This window comes from Cimex lectularius, unplaced genomic scaffold, assembly GCF_000648675.2.
Source record: "Cimex lectularius strain Harlan isolate CLEC.00 unplaced genomic scaffold, Clec_2.1 scaffold55, whole genome shotgun sequence".
NCBI lineage: Eukaryota > Metazoa > Arthropoda > Insecta > Hemiptera > Cimicidae > Cimex > Cimex lectularius.
The window spans coordinates 1,528,168-1,542,022 of NW_019392647.1; the positions used below are offsets into that span (position 1 = coordinate 1,528,168).

Consider the following 13,855-nt stretch of genomic DNA (forward strand, 5'->3'; position numbering starts at 1 on the left):
GTGATTGTTCATCTCCTTGAATTTATGGGATCATTCTTCCCCAAAATTAGAAAAATAGTAATTTTAACATTAGGGGTTGGGAAAAAAAGTTTTTGTTTTCAAAAGCAATCTTATAATATGCCGGGGCTGTTGCCGACCTTCTACCTAGCGACATTGATGGAACTCATCCAGTGGGGTCGGATGCCTTGATGAGAGCTAAGGTGGAGAGGACCATGTGGACAGGATTAAGCAAGGCATGTGAGAGATGAGAGAGGAGGCAAACAATTTTTTTTTGCTGTGTAAAACTGTCATTTCCCATTCCAGAACATCGATCTACATCTGAATAGGAGCTAGAACGGATGAGACAAGGTTCTCTGGTGAGGTCCTTCTCTGCTTCCAGGGGTGGTTTGTGGGCCTGAGAGCACTTTCTGGGCAATGTTGAGCCTCTCATTGTTGGTGGGATGTGGGTGTAGCCCACATACACACATCCCACTTTGAGATCGCTAAAAGGCTTTACAATTAAAGTATAAATGCAGTAACTAGAGCAGTCTCGTGACGACGGACCTGGTGTGGAGGGGTTGGGGTCAGTAAGGATAAAAAGTGAACAGTCACTTATAATCTGAGTTCTTGGCATTCAAGTGCATTTTTTTAATTAATTTATTTTTATTTTATAGTATTTTTATTTTGCCTCTACTTCTCCGAAGAGGTTCACTATTTTCCCCAGATAAAATAGAGTGGCGCTCAATTAACATGGTGGTTTCCCGAGAATTTATTACTTGAAAGCTAACCAAGTTTGATAAAAAATTATGCTGAGGAATAAAAAAAAGAATTATTGATAAAAATAATAATTTATTATTTAATTATAAATAAAACATCTTCTTTAACTCTAGTAAACAGGCCCATCATCAACATCGTCATCTTCGTCTAGGTAGCCTTCACCATTATCAAAATAGTTTTGATTGTAATCCGTTCCACCGTCCATCTCATTGTCTGAGTCTTCTAATTCTTCGTCTTCTTGTAAATTCTCTTCGTTTTCCTCTTGTTCTGGCTTCTCGATTTTAACTACACCTTCTGCCTTTTCTAGTTGAGCCAATCTGTAAAAACAAAAATTGTTTAAAATATAAAAGAGTTTAGTTTAACAATACTTACATTTCTTCTATGTTCGTTTGCTTGGCGGATGTAGCAGCTTGGATCATGCGTTTCTTATACTGTGCAGGTCTGAGTTCCATTGGAAATCTCTCCCATTGGTAATCCAACTGAATCGACTTCTGATTCTTCGCAGACACACCTGTGTATTTACGCTTTGAAGCTGCACCTACCTCCTTCTCACCGCATTCAACCTTCAATCTTGAGTAAAAAGACAAATAGTCATTTTTATATTTCAAACGCTGCATGTGCGCCAATGAAGGTAAAAGCGGAGTCGGGTGAAACTCAAGGGGTGGGTATGTCGGCGGCGGTTGAAGAACAGGGCCGGGCAGTTGCTCTCCTGGCGAGATACCGAGCGACTCGACGTTAAAAGAAAGTGCAGCTCTTCCTCTTCCCCTTCCTGCCATTTCATAGACCTTAACTTGTACACTTCAACCTCTCAGGCTCTTTTTTAATATTAACAGATTCTTGCTCCTCTGTAAATTTCTCCTAGCAAACAAAAATACCCTGTATAAGCAATTATTACTTTATTTGATATTAGTTATCACTAAATCAAAAATAATTTCAAAGAATTAATGTTTTTAATTGAGATGAAAAAAGTCAATGGCACGAGTGGGATTCGAACCCACGATCTTCGGCTTGATACGCCACTGCTCTACCACTTAAGCTATCGTGACCTCAATCCACTCGGACACCAACTTCCTATCTCAACCCTACCTTTTGAGTTTTCCCTTTTTTTTGCCATTTTTGGTAACATAATTGGTCAAGCGGACCACGAAATTAGTGAATTTAATAATTTCAAAGGTTTGTTTTGTGAATCTTACAGTCCTTGACAATGTAATGTGGCAAATGTAAATTACAAAAGCTGAAATTACAGCGAATTACGAAAAGTTGTATAAACAACTCTGCACCTGTGAATATATATGTACATACATGTGCAGATTTGTGTTTCTAATTTATATAAATCACCCTACAAACCATCCTTAATTTATATAAATCCAAAATCCTATCCAATTCAGTCAAGCATTTTTTTTTTTACATTTCTTAATATAATTCTTGCATCACTGGGGACTACTAATTTCTGTTTTGTATTGAAGGAAAAAAAATCCAAACTGCTATTTTAGAAATAAAAGTAAAGACCAGTAAACCAAAGGATTTAGAGAACAATAGGTCAACAGCAGCCACAGTACAATGACAGAATGTAATCAGAGGACACCCAATTTTGGGAACTGTTGAATACATATCCACGATATAAATTTCTATCAGTATGTAAACAATCAAACTGATTTTCCATCTGGCGCTCGACATATATTTCCAGAGAAAAGTAGATGTAAACGCACCTTTAGGTGCGGTGCCCAGTGGAACAATGTGATCGTGATGCAACTTGAAGCGATCTTTAATCACCTTGAATAAACATTCGGTGCAACACTCTCGTACCCATGGAGCAATGTGCAAGCAATACGATATGTTAGATACCATAGAACCTTTCTACATTAAACTATTATGTATGCTGATGATGTGGTATTATTATTTGATGTTAAAAAAATGATCGAAGATTTAGAAATGTATTGTGACTATTAGAAACTTAAAATGAATACTGCTAAATCAAAAATTATAATATTTAAAATCAATAAATGTAATTTACGACCAAACCAAAGATGGAAATTTAAAAATTTTAGAAATAGTTGAAACATAAATATTTGGGGGTCTCATTGACATTTAAATTTCATGATAAATTTGATGGTACAAATAAATCTAGCCAAATTAGGCTTTAATAGAACTTGGCATGTTATGCAAATTTGGGAATATAGAGAATATGCAGATTTAGAAAAACGTCAACGGTTCTCTGTGAACACAATGTTACCCCTTACCAACAATACGTCTAATTGATTATGCCCTAAAGGTTGTGGGTTCGAATCCTGCTTGTGACACTAACTTTTTCATCTGAATTAAGACCTTAGATAAAAAGAATAATCAATTTAAATAAGTAATACAGCCATTTATGACCACTAAACATACATGTATTAATGTAATAAGTAAAGAAGTAATCACTTCACTAACAGATCCCTGTGGCCACTTCTTAAGTCACTGAGAATAGAATCCTGATTACACATTTGAAAAATGGCAAAAAGAGTTAAAATTTGAAAGGTTGTAGGCTGAGATGAGGAGTTGGTGTCTGAGTGGATCTAAGTCATGGTAGCTCAAGTGGTAGATGTAGATGTGTCACATTTCAATTGATTTCAAAGTTACAATGTTATGATTTAGATTTCATGATTAGGCCTAGAGTAAAAAAATAAAAGAGAATAGGGAAGAGACAGTCGAGTCGGAAAGGTGAACAAGATTCCGTGTAGATGAGAGACAAGAGAAGTGTGCGATCCTCAAAAGTACTCCCTAAAATAGAGCGCTTCGGTCCACTGCGAATTGACTGGAAATAGTGAGTACATATCCACCCTTGTTCTAAATGGTCTGGCAGACGCTTTGTAGGAAATTACTGTTTATTTAAATTTATAAAAATTTTCAATTGTTTGTTTAAAATTTAAAAGGAAATGTATTGGTTTTAATTATTATTTTCTTGTGTGTTTAATAAATTGTTTTTAAACTTTAATTAAATTTTATTTTAAAAAGGCACCTGATCAGCTGTATTCAGGTTCGATCAAAACCTCTGGGGCTCTGTTTCTCATAAAAAGGATTCAGAGTTGGGCCCGTCTTGTTGAATCGAGAACAGTTCGTGACAGATTTATTAGTCAGGGTGTAATATACTGCGCCCTTTAAGAGCTATTGTATTCCCCATTCTGTGCCTTTAGCACACCGGTGAGTCCTACTTCATCTAGGAACTTGACTAGTAGGCCTGGTTTCAGTGGTTGAATTTCTTCAACGGTTAAATTATACATCCCAAAACACTTCCTTCTGCGGGCAAGCACCACAATTTGTTAGTAGGTGTGTTGGTGTCTCCTCTTTGCAGAATCTGCATATGCCATCTTGGATTACCAATCTTTAAATGTCCATTTAGTTTGCTGTTAGGATTCACAGTTTTTTCCTTCTTCTTTTGATACATTCTGTCACTTGTTTCCTTCTGAAATTTGTTAAGAGGTTCTTGGATTCTTTGTGTCCAATGAGTGAATTCCATTGTTCCATCATTTTCTTTTTATCCTTCTGTCTGAGATACAGGGCTCAGGTCCTATCAGCGGTATAGCAGCCCCTTTCCTTACAAAGGTGTCCACTTTCTCGTTGCCTTCTACACCCATGTGTCCTGGGACCTAGCAGCTGACTTTGTTCTGCGTACCTAATATGTCTAATTTGGTTTTTCAGTTCAACACCATCTTTGAGCTTAGTGCTTTGATGGCTGCTTGGCTATCTGACATGATAACTATGTTATTGCTTTTATTCCCTTAAGTCGAGTTGAATTGAGTTCAATGACAATTGCTTAGAAGATATGGTGTATTTTAACATGGGTTCAGAGTATTTGGCTCCAGGACCGAATATGTACCTTCTTTTGTTCTAGATCCATCTGCGTACCAAAAGATGGGGCTGTTCTTAGGAGGTGTTTTCCTCTCGTACCCATTCTTTTTTGGTACCTAGGTTTATTTGGAAATTTTGATTAAATTTCAAACATACTGTTCATGTTGTCTCTCAGAGCCATAAGTATCAGACGATCGATTATTATTTTGTCGCTATCTCTTCATTTTAGTTTTATTCCTACTGGAGGTTTCTCTTTACTGATACTAATAATAGTTTTCTGTGCTATCTTCATTATCATGTGGTGTTGGGGGATTAATACCAGTATCTTTACCGTACCAACTGTGAGACATGTTCTCATTGCTCCCGTTGTTCGTTATACAGAATGCACGGAAGTCTCTGCATTTTTGTGAGTTCTTTTCTTTTTGTTACTTGTTCTGCTTTATCGACCCATAGCTGGTTAGAGCAGTGGCATATTGAGCCGAAGGTCGTAGGTTTGTATCGTGACACTAGCTTTTTTCACCTCAACCAAAACCTTAGGTAAACAGTATAATTAATTAAATTAAAATGAATACGGTCAATTATGACTATTATATACATATATGAATTAGTAAATATTTATGTTTAGGATTTAAAAAAAAAGTTGACTTACGATATCGTATATGACTTTTATGATCAGGGAGCAGCTCGGACACGTTGCGACTTCTTCTCCGGCGAGCAGTTCATCCTGAAAGTGAGTACCACCGTTGTAAATGGTGTCTAGTGGTATATCAATTCGCCTTCAGTGTACCTTGGTTATCTGGAACCTATCACCGCATGGACAAGGATAATAGTAGATTTCTTCCTCTTCGTCGTATTCGAAATCTTCGATTTCTATTTCGTCGTGGAAAACGGACATCACAACACGGCACGAATGTCTAGTCTTCGGACATCCTCGCACATGGTGTAACGGAGGAGGTTTCAAAGTGGTTTACCTACCAAGTACCAAGACAGTCTGTGGTGTTCCAACTTTTCCCTTGACCCTTTAATACTACTTCCTTCCAAAAAATTCCATTCCAAACCAATTGTAAGGCACACGTAAATAAAATATACACAATTAAAAGAAAAAATGTATAAATCATTTTATTTACATACATCGTAAAAATCTTTAAATGAGCCAAATCTAAGATATTAATTTTTTTGTAATTCTTATTTTACATTAGATATATCGCATTTGCAGCTCCATTAATCGTTTGAGTTAAAAAAAGAACTAGTATCTAAATTCTAGTTATTTTTTGAAAAAGAAATTTGCTTTATGACTTACAGGGTAGGTAAAGTATATAAGGGACGAGCTTGGTAGGAGGTAACAATTAAGAAACCTCCCTATGCCCGAGTTATAACAATTAAAACATGACAACTTTGTTGAAAGTAAGTACGCTGTTTAGCCGATCTTTGTTGAAAATTTATTTATTTTCTTATATTTACAGTTTGCCAAGAGCTTGGGCAAATTTGATCATCTAATAAAAAATGTTACTTTAGGCTCAAGAGCCTTCTCGACTGAAGTTCAGACACAGGTGAAAATATAAACTGTACTGGTATTTTTTATGATTTAATATAAATAATGATATATGCAGAATGAAGAACCTGATGCTTTGTACAAGACAGTCGAGCTCGAGATGAGGGGATTGGACCCCGCAGTGCTCAAAAGTTATTCGAAGTTTCTGACCGAATCTGCCACCCATTTGGGCATAGAACTTGGAAAACAGTAAGTTCGGTGTAAAATTACGCTTTTTCTTGTATTTGAAATGTTTCAAAATCTGTATAGGTGGACGCCGAGAAAGGCGAACCATGAAAGGCTGACGCTTCTCAGATCGATTCACGTCAACAAGAAATGCCGTGTGCAGTACGAAGTAAGGACGTATTTCACTTTCCTCCAGCTCCACAAGATGACCGGCTCGACCTGCGACACATACCTCGAATACGTCCAGAGGAACTTGCCTGAAGGAGTTGCGATGAAAGTGTCAAAGGTGGTTTTAAAATTGAGCTGTAGCTTATTTATGCCTGCATTCTGATGTGTGTTGCATTATTTAAATTTGTTTTAGGTCGCAATTGAACCCAAACCTGCCCACTTAACACCAATGGAAAAATAATCGCAATTTTGCTAATTAATTGATAGTCTAAAATGTAAATAAAATGTTTTTACTTATAGTTCCTAAATTGTTTCTTTTTTTTCAACGTTTCTCCTGAAAATCTGATGTTTGTTCACATTGAAACTTGAGAGTGATTTCTGTGCGTAGTGTGCAGGTTAATAAACTTGTAATTTGTCATTACTAGAGCATAGATTTTTTAGAATGATAAATAAATATAATAATAAAAAATAATAAAAATTCTTAAATATGCCATATAATACGCACTAATAAGCCCTCAAATATATAAATTAAAAATAACAGCTTAAATGTAGTCTTGCATCAAATTTGCACCTGGGAGTGTGAAATTGAGATTCCAGCCAGCATTGAACGTGTTAAAAGCCATGTAACAACAATAATAGGTCTAAGTTAATAATAATTTAAAAAAAAAAAAATACAGACAAGTTAATTCTGAGTTTGAATTTACTTTGAATTAAAACTCAGAACAAAGATTTTAATTTGACCTATATTTTTACAAAATAATTTAATACATTTTGTTTGTTTTAAGTTTATTTTCAGACCAATTTTAATTTGACCTATGTTTTAATAAAATAAACCTTACCTTATTCACCTCTGCTTCTTATGTAATAGGAAAGAAAATGAGGACTTTTTGTGTCATTGTCCAAAATTAAGAGCAACAGGAATTTTTTTTTTAAAGCCGTAGTTAATCTTTTAAATGAAAACCCATTGGCTAAATTTAATAAATTACGTAAAGGAAGCTTCACTTTACAGGGATTTTTTAGTTGAAAATGTTAATTACAAATCAAGTAATGTATTTTCTTTTGTTTTAGTTTGTATTTTTAGCAGAAGAATTTTACTTTCTATTTTTATACTAGTTAAAGCTAAATGTTTGGTCATTATAATTATTTTCGTGATGTATTCAATTTTTCTTTTCATAAATGAATGTGAAATCTTGACAGACGGCCTCGGCTATTGTAATTTTTTTCTTTTTTATACTTTTTTTAATCATTACTTTTGTATTTACTCATAATATTGTAAATAAAAGTATATCTTAACAGAATGATCATTTAATAGAATTTGTTTTAAGTTTGTGTTTTCAAACCAATTAAAAAAAAAAAAAAAAAATAGTTTCTAGCTTTTGTGGGAAGGAAAAAGAGAACCGTTTGTCCAACAATATTTTATTATCTAATGTAACATAATTATTCACCATTTGATGTACAAACTAAGTATTTAAACAATTTTCAAAAAAACAGAAATAAGTTTCTACTATGTTTTCATTGTTGGCTTCTGGGAGGCAAATTTCTCCAGTTTTGATTTTCCTGATTAACTCTGATTTTTTAAGAGCCAGTTCCTTCCCTTGAACAGGGTTTTTTAAATTTTTAAGCACCTTGCTGACAATTTTTCTAAGAGCTAAGTCAGCATAGTGAATTTTATTTTGTGGCTGGGGCTGGCTGATGGTTTTTGCCATCGGTTCAACTTTGTCGTCCCAGCAGCATTTGATAAAATTCACAATCTGTTCAAAATTAGGAGGAAAGCCTGTTTCTAATGTATGACACTCCCAAGGGTAAGTTTCAGGCGCTGGCCTTTCAAAAATATAGTTCATGTTGAGCACGACTTCCGTAGGAACTGGAAAACACCGCTTTAAATTGTTTTCAAGGCACTGCACTACACTAGTGTTCAAGTGGATTTGAGAAAACGATGCTGACAGGTCCCTGGCAAGCAGGAAACACTCGTGGCGCATGCTTCTATAAAAAAAATTATCGTCCAATATGACCAAAACACGCTCGTCAACCGCTCTGACCTCATTTCTCACACTCTCCAGAAAGCGTTTGCGCTTCACCTTCCAGCTTCCGTCTTTGAAATCTTTGAAATTCAGAGCCCTATCATACTCAAAGACAGTGACACGGGCGTCTGGAAATGAGTATAGACTGTAAGCGAGCTTGGTCTTCCCTGCACCTGGCAGGCCGACTAAGCAGACTATACTGACTGACATTGTTAACTTTTCATTGCTGCATCTTCCATCATCTTATTCATCTCCTGAATCCTACGTTCGGTAATCTGCGGTTGAATCTCAACATACGTCTTCATTATAGACTGACCTCCATACAGAAATTTAGTCGCACATAAATCCACACACCTGCTCTGTAAAATAAAACAAGTTGCAATGCTCTTACAAATTTTTTTTCTGTAAATGTTCTTACTTCTTTTTCAGTTAGCTCCCTGTAGCCCATAGTGTAGACGCAATGGTTGAAACATTTCTCTGATATTTTGTTATATATGTCTAAGAAATCTCTCATCTAAAAGAATAAACAATTTTTCAAAAAAAGTACAAATTCACGAGCAATTAAAAAATAAACTACCTGACGAATTTGGACATCCGACATGATTGAATAGTTTGAGAAGAAACTACCATCTAAAATCTAATTTCCTTCTGTATGAACCCTTATCAACATGGTATTTTAGAGGGAGGTTATGCAACGGTTATCATCTTTTCAATCAGTTGGGACGGCAACTGCATGACATCAAAGCAAATTCAAAATACAATTTTAAGGATTATAGGACAAAATGAAATGTGAAGAATTTAAATAAATAAATAAAACAAAAAAACGTAGAAACCAGATAGTACTTTTTTGTTTTTAGATGTCTTTCCACAGTTCAAATCGTGGAAAGACATAAAAAAACGGACTATTTGACTTCATTCCACGTCGTATAATACTTCAAAATAGAAACCAGAGATTTTTGGAATACTAAAATTAAGAAGAGGAGCTTCATAAATCTCCAAAATCCAATATAAAACAAGGAGCAGGGGGTAAGAAAACCAAATTTTTCCCTAAAAAAATCTTCGAATTTGAGGTTCAAGCAGTTGAACTTGGAAAAATTTTAAAAATGGGACTGCAAGGTTGCTCTCAAATAGCAGGATAACATTTTTAAAAAATTATACATTTGGAGTGCATAACTCTTCTTTAATCACTTGGTAAAAATGAACAATTTATCGTGTTGAGAGTGAATGTATTTGTTATCGTGAGTGTGTAGTGTGAGAGGGCCGATGGCGGAATATTGAGTTAATATGATGGTAAGGTTAGAGACGTTGCAGGGAGCTTGGATATTTTGCCTGAGGGCTTGTTATTGGGAAGCTTGGTTGAATATTGGATGACTTCGTGATGCCACACAGTTCTCGGTATGTACAAATAAGTCAAATTATTGTTTTGTAAAGTGTTTGTTACAGTTATGTCTGATTTTAGTTGTGTGATGACACCTGAAGCTACCACTGTTTCAACAAAGGTCTCCCCTTCCACGTTGCAGCAAATGAGCTTGAAGCAGGGGCTCATCCTGCTCATTTAAGATTCTTTATGATGTCAGGATCTTACAATGTCAAACGAGAAAATTGTATTGTAGTACATTACATAATGTACAATACCTAGTTTGTATATAACAATTTTATTTTGGATTCCAGCAAATTCTGTAATGCAGGTAATGAACGTGCGGATTCGCTATCCTGATAACCAACGTTGTCCAACATAAAATGACATAGCAAGTTATTTGACCTTTGTACATAAGAAGAAGATTAAAATTTGGCACAATGATTACAGTGAAACTGGAAAAGTGTTGTTTTATAAAAATAGGTATCCATGAATTACGATTTAAGACCTGGTTTTCAAATATCGATTAAGGGAATTGACATGGGTAAGATGCTTGGCTACGATCAAATCACGGTCTGTATAGAAGATAAAATCATTATAGTGCCAACTTACGTGCAAAGAACGCCGAAGGCTGCTGAACTATATTAAGTATTATGTAAAGAACGCGGTAGTTTATACAAGGACTAGGCATATACCCGAGACTTCGTCCAAGTGGAATTCTGTTTTAATGTACCTTTCTAATGCGATTCCGTGCTAATGTGGCTTTCTAATATAATGCATCATTTGTCAAATACTTCTCTTGTTCAGTTCACTTCGGTCCATACAAAGTAAAAAGTTGTCCTTATGATCCCCTGAGGGATGGAATTCGATCAAAAAATCCATTCTTAGCGGCCATGTCATTATAGGAATGAACACTCTGGATCAAAGAGAATTTAGTTACAATACCAAGCTTTCGATATATTTTAAGGACATCATCAGGGCAAAACAACCTGAAATATGTCTACAGATTGACATATGTAAGCTTTTACATAGGCGATCTCAAATTTCTTCGAAGACCGACTAAGTCCCAATACTAGGACTGTAACAATATTTAGATTATAGGAATGCACTGTCGAAATTTCAGTCCTTTAGATACAGCGGTTTGGTGTGTGCGTTGTCTGTCAGTCACAAACTGTTTTATCTTGAGCTCCAACGAGGTGATCACTACAATAGATAAAAAGAGTAGAAAATTTGATAAAGAGTAGAGTGTAATGAGTCTGCGAGCGATACATGTAACTAAAAGATCAAGCTGATGAAAAAACAAAAAATCTTGTTACTTTTTAGGTGAACATATGTAGTTTTATTGTGAAAAATTGAACGACGTTACTTTGATGTAAGTTTAAGGATGAAGAAATGGGCACTTTGCAGATTTTATCTTTTTTTCTGTTAGCATTGACCGTCACCGCCCAGCTCAAAAGTGGACGAAGGGCGAAAGAAAACGAATTTCCTTTTGCCGTTTGCATAGTCGGGGAGTACAGGATTCTAGGAAGTCTGGTCACGTTGGACAAACTCATCGCCAGCGCACAGGACCTAGTCCATGGATTAGAACACGTGGGAAAATTGTCAGTCGTGGCTGGTGTGTTGTCCATCGTTGATGTGAAGAACAAAAATTACCAAGTGCGCAGATTAATTTACTTCAAACCCTATTTCGACTTTCACTGGGACAACAATTACGGCATTCTCCACGACATCGCGCTGGCCGGAGTGGACAAGCCTTTCCTCAGAAGTGCCTCTGTGAACGTTGCACCTTTCATCTCAGGGGAGGCGGATGTGTTTAAAAGCACTTGGGACGAGCTGACCAGGAATAAAACGTTGTGCCAGGTCATCGGTTGGGGCGGCGTCAATGGTACAGAACGCTCCTGGTATGCAAATTTAATCACGACGTTGAGGTTATTCGATGTAACACTGGTAGAGGAAGATTCTTGCAAAAATACACTGCGACAGAGGTATACCCCCGATTTCATCTGCACCATTTCAAGCGATATTTTCAGCTATATAGCAGAAGCGACGGGATTTGGTGGAGTTTTGGTTTGTAAAGGCAACGTTTACGCAATCTTCTATCTAACTAGACTCAACGACACCGACCGTACTCACATATTCACCCTGATTTGGCGTTACCTCGATTATTTTAATCTTGGCGAACTTCGAATGAATATAACTTCGAGCAGTTCTCGACACTTCCTTTCCTTCCAGCTCTTTATTTTCACCGCTTATTATTTACGCCAGAAGTCGTAGGCATGACAAAACCTTTTTCCTAGTATCAAATCGAAATAAATTGACTGGACAAATAAAAATACGTGTTTGATTTTCTTTTTTTAAATTTTGAAACGGCAAGTTTAATGAAGGCACTGTAGTTGGTATTTGTTTTAACCGTTTAATCAAGGATATGCCTTCAGGTCCAATCACTTCTACCAGTAACGACTACAGAGAGAGGTCGATACCACCTTTGACATTTTCGTAAAAGGATCAGTTTGCTAGGAAAGCTTTAGAAAAATTTCGGCATCCAGGACTTCTGGGTAAATTAAAAGGTACCGCAGAATAGGTGATGTCTATTCATTTCGCACTATTAGCTCTTTTGGTAGCTATGGACGTTGCACCTGTCATCTAAATAGATTTTGGTGTTTAATACTATGCGACGCCGTTAGACACAAGATTTTTTGTTTGAAAAACTTTACTTCCAAAACATACATATTTTCTAATTACTCCTTTTTATTTTTCAGTAATACTAATGTACCCAAATAACTAATTAATTTAGAAAATAGTTGGCGACTTTTTTAAATATTGGTGCCATTGATATTTGTTTTTAGACAGTCATTTCCTTATGCAAATGATTACTTAGTTGAAATGACTTTCTTTTTTCACTCTCGAGGCCTGAAGATCGGGTTAGTGTAATGTCTAAAAAGGTATATTCTATTAGAAAGGACACTTCTAGAGTTTGGGTAACCAGTAATTATCATCTATTGTTATCTGTTCTTGAAAAACATGACAAGTAGAAATACAAGACCCGATACGAGATTTTGATAGGATGGGTTTACATTTTTAACTAGTGCTTTTTATAAATAAATCATTTACTTGAAACCAACTATGGACATCTAATGGTTGCACAATATCTGAAATTTATTTTGGTTAAAGGCTATTCTAATTGTGATAATGTGCGGTTAGTGTATGATGAAGTGTGGAATTACAGATCAATATATAAAATAATTACAAACCGCTAGGACTTTATCTTAAAAAAATAACATTGCTAGTTTTATCTCTCATCCATTTCAAAATTTTCAGGTGCAATAAAATTGATCTGTTTCATTTGGCTTTACATATTTAGAATTAACGCTACAACTCCAGTAGGGCGTGAGCCACCTAAAGATTCAAAGCCACTCTCTTCTGTTTTCCTTTTCCATCATCTTACTCAAACATTCCAACTTCCTCCTCCACGTCGTCCTCAGCCTCGATCGTCTTTTCAGACGTACCTCGCCTTGCCATCCCACCACCAATTTCTCGCATCCTTTGAACATGGTTTAGCTTTTTTTATATGGGCTACTATATCTTAGCCAACTCAGCTCTTAATTTTCGTGAATTTTCCGAATTCCATTTTCACAGCCTAATAATTGTTTTGTAGACAATGACTTTTCCTCTTCGAAATATTTCTTTATGTAACAATTTTTTTGTCCTAATAATCCTTAATAATATTGTATTTTGAATTTGCTTTGATGTCATGCAGTTGCCCCAACAGATTTGGTGATAACCGCTGCATATACCTCTGAAATACCATGTTGATAAGGGTTCATACAGAAGGAAATTAGTTTTCGGATGAGGATTAATTACTACCTGCTGCTGTTCGGGCTTTAATCTCGGCATTTATGTCTTGGTCCTCCATCACCAGTGCTCTCAGGTACTTAAAACTTTTGCAGCGTCCGAGTGCTGGTTTATCTGCACTTCTTCCTCCCTACTTCCTTGGGTTTTGGCAGTTTT

At 35.8% G+C, this 13,855-nt stretch overlaps 3 protein-coding genes and 1 long non-coding RNA gene across 9 annotated transcripts; 2 read left to right on the forward strand and 2 right to left on the reverse strand.

Annotated features, from left to right (window-relative positions):
- Positions 1-808: 808 nt before the first annotated feature.
- LOC106668190 (DNA-directed RNA polymerase III subunit RPC7-like) lies at positions 809-5,538 on the reverse strand. 2 transcript variants are annotated; one of them, XM_014396720.2, is made up of 4 exons: positions 5,372-5,538; positions 5,234-5,308; positions 1,129-1,614; positions 809-1,073 (listed from the first exon to the last, which is right to left on the reverse strand). In XM_014396720.2, the coding sequence occupies exons 3-4, from the start codon at positions 1,530-1,532 to the stop codon at positions 866-868; spliced, it is 612 nt and encodes a 203-aa protein (XP_014252206.2). In that variant the 5' UTR covers positions 1,533-1,614; positions 5,234-5,308; positions 5,372-5,538; the 3' UTR covers positions 809-865. The 2 variants fall into 2 exon arrangements, with proteins under 2 accessions (XP_014252206.2, XP_024086248.1); XM_024230480.1 differs by having other exon boundaries at positions 5,234-5,537.
- Positions 5,539-5,877: 339 nt separating this feature from the next.
- On the forward strand, positions 5,878-6,777 carry LOC106668189 (28S ribosomal protein S10, mitochondrial). Its single transcript, XM_014396719.2, has 5 exons — positions 5,878-5,988; positions 6,048-6,134; positions 6,195-6,325; positions 6,386-6,587; positions 6,663-6,777. Exons 1-5 carry the CDS (start codon positions 5,971-5,973, stop codon positions 6,708-6,710), a joined length of 486 nt encoding a protein of 161 aa, XP_014252205.1. The 5' UTR covers positions 5,878-5,970; the 3' UTR covers positions 6,711-6,777.
- A 1,092-nt stretch (positions 6,778-7,869) lies between these two features.
- Positions 7,870-11,136, reverse strand: LOC106668175 (mitochondrial import inner membrane translocase subunit Tim10 B-like). 5 transcript variants are annotated; one of them, XM_024230482.1, is made up of 5 exons: positions 10,460-10,861; positions 9,068-9,219; positions 8,909-9,004; positions 8,699-8,849; positions 8,166-8,618 (listed from the first exon to the last, which is right to left on the reverse strand). In XM_024230482.1, exons 2-4 carry the CDS (start codon positions 9,089-9,091, stop codon positions 8,703-8,705), a joined length of 267 nt encoding a protein of 88 aa, XP_024086250.1. In that variant the 5' UTR covers positions 9,092-9,219; positions 10,460-10,861; the 3' UTR covers positions 8,166-8,618; positions 8,699-8,702. The 5 variants fall into 5 exon arrangements, with proteins under 5 accessions (XP_014252174.1, XP_014252176.1, XP_024086250.1 ...); XM_024230481.1 differs by having other exon boundaries at positions 8,370-8,849; positions 10,581-10,763; positions 10,837-11,136; XM_014396688.2 differs by having other exon boundaries at positions 7,870-8,849.
- Positions 9,231-10,310, forward strand: LOC106668176. The gene is made up of 3 exons (XR_001340715.2): positions 9,231-9,885; positions 9,950-10,094; positions 10,162-10,310. It is a non-coding gene; the product is annotated as an uncharacterized LOC106668176 (long non-coding RNA).
- Positions 11,137-13,855: the final 2,719 nt, after the last annotated feature.